The 5,005-nt window shown below is 38.4% G+C and overlaps 1 protein-coding gene across 1 annotated transcript in view; it reads right to left on the bottom strand.

Annotated features, from left to right (window-relative positions):
* LOC104537152 (protein Hook homolog 1) overlaps positions 1–4,805 on the bottom strand; it is a gene marked incomplete at its 5' end in the record, with an annotated part of 8,204 nt that extends 3,399 nt beyond the window's left edge. Inside the window, 8 exons of the mRNA XM_010179954.1 lie at positions 1–4; positions 592–626; positions 1,398–1,485; positions 1,822–1,962; positions 3,313–3,373; positions 3,459–3,546; positions 3,782–3,892; positions 4,604–4,805. The exon at positions 1–4 is cut by the window's left edge and continues 103 nt beyond it. Coding sequence (XP_010178256.1) covers positions 1–4; positions 592–626; positions 1,398–1,485; positions 1,822–1,962; positions 3,313–3,373; positions 3,459–3,546; positions 3,782–3,892; positions 4,604–4,805 — 730 coding nt within the window. The remainder of the gene's footprint in view (positions 5–591; positions 627–1,397; positions 1,486–1,821; positions 1,963–3,312; positions 3,374–3,458; positions 3,547–3,781; positions 3,893–4,603) is intronic.
* Positions 4,806–5,005: the final 200 nt, after the last annotated feature.

Genomic DNA, 5,005 nt, shown 5'->3' with positions numbered 1-5,005 from the left:
TTCCCTACAAATAAAAGGCTGGACTAAGGATTAAGCTCACAAATAATTCCACGCACAGTTATTAAGAGCTGAAAGCAAAAACAACTGTATGGTGGAAGTGTTTAAACAACTATGTTTAACTCTGGCAATTCTTTTGAGTTTAAATAGAAATATTACTATGTATTTTTGAAGAACCATAGAAGTTGTGACTTCTGAATTGAGTCTCATTTACCTAAAACTAGAAATAAACAGAAAAAAGAAAACCTCCAGCATCTCCTTAGGAGGAACTACATCTGCTGAAAGGATGGAAGTATTTAAGAATGAAATTTGTTTTCAGTGCAGTAACTGTTTTAACAGTCTGTTGTAGACTAAAAACAGTTAAAATGCTATGGGTGATAAAGAGACAGTGAAGTGGATTCTACTATCACAAGATTATCATGTTCAGAATTGACTAAACTTGAATGGTAATGCTTAACTCATTACATGAATGATTCTTAAATCAACGGCTTAGAAAAACAAGACAGCCCTACAAAGACTTAGGCACTTTCAGTGCTACAACAGTCAAATCATTTAGCATAAATAAGCTACTGTGGATGCATGTGGCTTACTTACATATGTGCTGCCAACTTCTGCTTCAGGTTGCTAGACTGTGAAAAGAAAGAGTTGAAATTCAGTTATATTTCACAGTATTTCATACCGTGCAATATTAAAGTGCTCTTACAAATCAGCCAAGAATACCTAGCACACCTAAATAAGTAAAACCAAATAAGTACTAAGAAAACTGCATTTTTCATGCATGTCTATACTTTCATACTTGTTGCATCACACCAATACCAATTCCAGCATCTTTTTTCCCTTCAAAGTTATCCTTCTCATTATACCACCACACAATCATAAAACTAGATTTTAAAAAGGAAAAGGTAGAGGAGTTACAGGTCCTTAAAGAGGGAGAAAGGATGGCAAAAACATGAGCTTTTCAACTGAAATGCAGTTGGTGTGAGGGTCTTGTGGATTCTCATACTATACAGAGACTAAACTCATCTGCTCTGAATGCAGTGGAGCTAAGTCTGTGTTACCTAAACTGGAGAAGTTGTTTCCAGGCAGGAGGGAGTTTTTGGAGTACACTGAACAGCCTCAGACAAGATCTTCTGAAAGGTGTAGGTTTGTTGGGGTTGTGGAGGGGACTGGGTGACCCAAAGGGGCTTCTGAGCTTGCTTACTCTATATCTTGCATATACTAGCACACTTCAAACTAACTTAAAAAAACCCAAGCACCAAACCAGGATCCTGCCTTCTCAGCAGTTATCAGTACCAGACACACTGAGGCTCATCTAAACAAAAGACGTGATGTTACACTGAAGGATTCTGAACAATCTGGCAAGATGTTTTCAAGGTCAAGAAGCCTGAACTTTCACTTACTCCTTCAGTCTTGGATCCCTGCTCCTGTAAAGTCTTTTGCAGATCTTCAATCTGCTGCTGTAACTCACCAATACGCTCCTCATTCAGCCTTTTTGGAAGAAAACACAGTTATTATCCATCTAAATAGATCACAACAGACAAACAAGATTTTTCTGTCATGCCTGGATGATAATTTTTCAGAGGGTTTACCTAGCAGGATTTAAGCCACAAAGAAACTGTTTTCAAATGCTTTTAGTTTAACATGAAATTCTACTGACACACACAGAGCAGCTTTATTACACATCTTATAATGAAAGACCCGCTGGTGAAAGAAGGATAATTGGCTTCCCTCACAGTGCTACGCTACAGATGCAAGCCACAAAGACCCTCTGAAGGTCCAGAAATCACTTCTTGCTATATTTTAAGATGCTGTTTCACCCCTCACCTTTTCTCAGTTTCCAGTTCATTCACTGTCCAATGTTTTTGTTCCAGCTGTTCCTGGAGCTCTGTAATACGTTCGTTTTCTGATCCTTCCTGTTGCAATAGAAGCATCTTATTTTCATGCTGCAGTCGAATAAACATCTCTCTAAATCAAAAACAACAAAAAAGAGTCACTGTTAATTAAGAAAAAGGTGACTAAGAGTAAAAGGTAATAGCCCTGTTTGGTCCTCCAATGTTAAAATGAGCAAACTAAATTCTGCTTAAGGATATAACAGAGGTAATAATGTAATTTTTAAATTAAAAGGTAAGTTACAATTTTCAAACATCACAATAGTTTGGTTTTTTTAAGACATATCAACGAAGTTTCACATTAAGTCATTCCAAATGCAGATTTAATTGTGCCTTTATGTTTTACTTTGCCAGACTTTAATATTAGTGTCCTGGTTTGAGCTCAATAGAACTAATTTTCTATTTAGTGATTTTACTTTTCAGCTCAGTCTCTTTTAAGTGATTGAACTTGCCGAAAACCGGCAGCATGTTTTTCCCAAACAGCGCTGCTAGAAGATAAGCTCAAGGTCAGTTGTCTCATCATGGGTGCTGTGTCTGTGCCTACGGTGGGGGAAGCGGACACAAAACTGACCAACCAGGTATTCCATCCCACATATGTCATACTCAGTATAAAAACCGAGAGATCATGAGGGTCTCGTTTCTTCCATCTTGGAGCTCTCCCATCTCAGACCCTTCTGTCCGTCTCGATCCTGCAGAGGCCAAGGCCTGAGCAGACCCTGCTGGTTCGTCTGCCACTGATCCTGATTTGTGTGTCCTGCATCAGCTCCCACTGCTGCTGAGTTTGGTCTGGGACTTTTCCAGTGCCCGGCTCTGCAGAGCCTCTGGTGACGTATTCGTCATTGGGGGAGGGTGGGGGGAGGATTTCATACTGGTTTTGTATATATTTGTATATATATTTCACTATTTTCCTATTTACAATATTATCCTGTAGTATTAGTGTTATTGTTTCATTAAATCTGTTAGTTTATTTTCCAACCCGTAAAGTCTCTCTCCCTTCTTCTCTTTTCTCTTCCCTTCTGGGGAGGGGAGAGGGGTTAATAGAGAGCATCTGTCCAGGATTTAGTGGCTGGCCCAGCCCTAAACCACAACAATTAGCCAGCCTTTAGCTGTTCTGTTTTAGTTGCTACGTATTATTTATTTATTCTGTCTGCCAATAGCAAAATAAGAATCGTTTCACTCCTTAAAGAGGATGTTTCAAGACAAACGTCATATAAGCAGTCTGATACGCTTTTAAGAAAAAAAACAGACGATAATTATAGTATGGGGAAATAATTCTTAACAGCTACATGGGGGCCCAGACAAATACCATGGAGGGAAAGCAAGAAGGGGTATGGAGTCAGGTAGCCAAAAATACTGACCTTTAACAGAGACAGTATTATGTTCTACCCATGAAAATCTCAAAAGAACCTCAATCTTTTTTTCTTACCTATATTCCACTGGCAAAATTTCAGCAGCAAGATTCTCATGGCTTTTAACACGAGATGCACCTGAAATTGCATGGGATGTTTAAGTCAAGAAACTTAAAAGAAATCACCAACATACGTAAAAAAGCCTCTGAAGATAAAGCAGTACCCGTTTGACTCAAGTGATCCTGCTGCATCTGTGAATACCGGAGCTCTTCATTTGTCTCTTTTAATGCATCACACTGTACTATCAGTCTCTAAGGAGATATATTTCAGATGCAATTAATTCATAATGCACCACTAAGACCAAATAACGTTAATTAGGAATAAAACTGACACAAAAGTTTTAAGACGTATTTTATGTTTTATATACATGAGGCAATATACTTCATTTTTATGGTAAAAACTGTAACTTGTGGGAAGGTTTTCCTCAAGCAGAGTGCCTGAGAGACCTATTAGGTGTTCAAATAAACTCTCATTCAAGTGACTTACCTCTTTTTCTTTGACTAAAGCTTCATGTTTTTCTTCCAGTCGCTTCATTTCAAATGCGACCTTATCGGCTCTTTTTGATTCTTCAGACAGTTTGCTATGAAGCTCCTGGACCTTTTTATTTAATAAAAAAATAGAAGAGAGAGACAGACTATATTCAGCACATGAACACTGCAAAATGCAATCTTTAAAGACTACATTAAAACCGCCACTCCCACCAAGTTCAGCCAAAATAAAGAGCTGGTCCTCCATGCCTGGAAGAGGAGAGACGGGATGGGGGAAGTGTGTGCTTGGGTTTTGGTGGGTCTTTGTCTTTCATTGTTGAGGGTTTTTTTGCTGGTTTTGGTTCCCCCCCCCCCCCCGTATTTAACTCCTGTATCTCTTAATTACTACTGAAATAAGTGAAATTGAAATAAAACTTCCACAGTTTAAAATAAACTTCTGTGAAGAAAAGTTAAGAATATTACATACAAGTGATCTCAGCAATAGTTGAACAACCTCTACCAGGCACACAAACTACCTCAGTTAAAGTGAAGAAGAAAAGACTGCAAACCACGGGCAATCAATCAATTCAGACGGCAACTACAGTTAAGCTTGCTACTTTACTAAACAGGGAAAACCAGAAAGTGAATGGCAGAGTACAAAGGAGCTTTCACAAATAAGAAATTCTGAAGGGATAATACAGGTTAACTCCATGGGCTGTTAAATTAGGCTGTTCATTTTTTTTCTTTTCATTGAAACACACCTATATGCTATTTTAATTAAGCCACTTTAAGACGACTATCTGAGGAAAAAGTAACACCTTAAGTATAGATGCAGCCTTACCTGCCTTTTGTAGGTTTCTAGCTGGGCACGTGCTGCATTGGCTTTTTTCAGCTCATCCTCCAGGCTGACTGTATTGTGCATATACATCATGTTGGTTTCCTGCAGAGATTTGACTTGTCTGCGGAAGTCATTCAGATCCTGCAGCTTTTTACGATACACTTCCACAGTTGATTCCAGCTTACTTGCTTTGTCTGCAGTAGCCCTTAAAGTACAAACAGGAATTAGAAGAGCGTTTCTTAAAAAGATTTTAAAAGCCAAATTCTGCTTTCATAGACATTCAGGCTATGGTCAAGTGGAGATGCAATGCGCTTAACAGAGTAAATCTTACTACTTCATTTTTAAGCGCATAATCAATGCAAACGTGCATTATCCAAAGATTGCTTATGAAAACTGAAATCACCA

Source organism: Mesitornis unicolor, unplaced genomic scaffold, assembly GCF_000695765.1.
Source record: "Mesitornis unicolor isolate BGI_N332 unplaced genomic scaffold, ASM69576v1 scaffold8972, whole genome shotgun sequence".
Lineage (NCBI taxonomy): Eukaryota > Metazoa > Chordata > Aves > Mesitornithiformes > Mesitornithidae > Mesitornis > Mesitornis unicolor.
The sequence above is the reverse complement of the archived record's forward strand: the minus strand, read 5'-3'. Positions and strand labels throughout refer to the sequence as shown.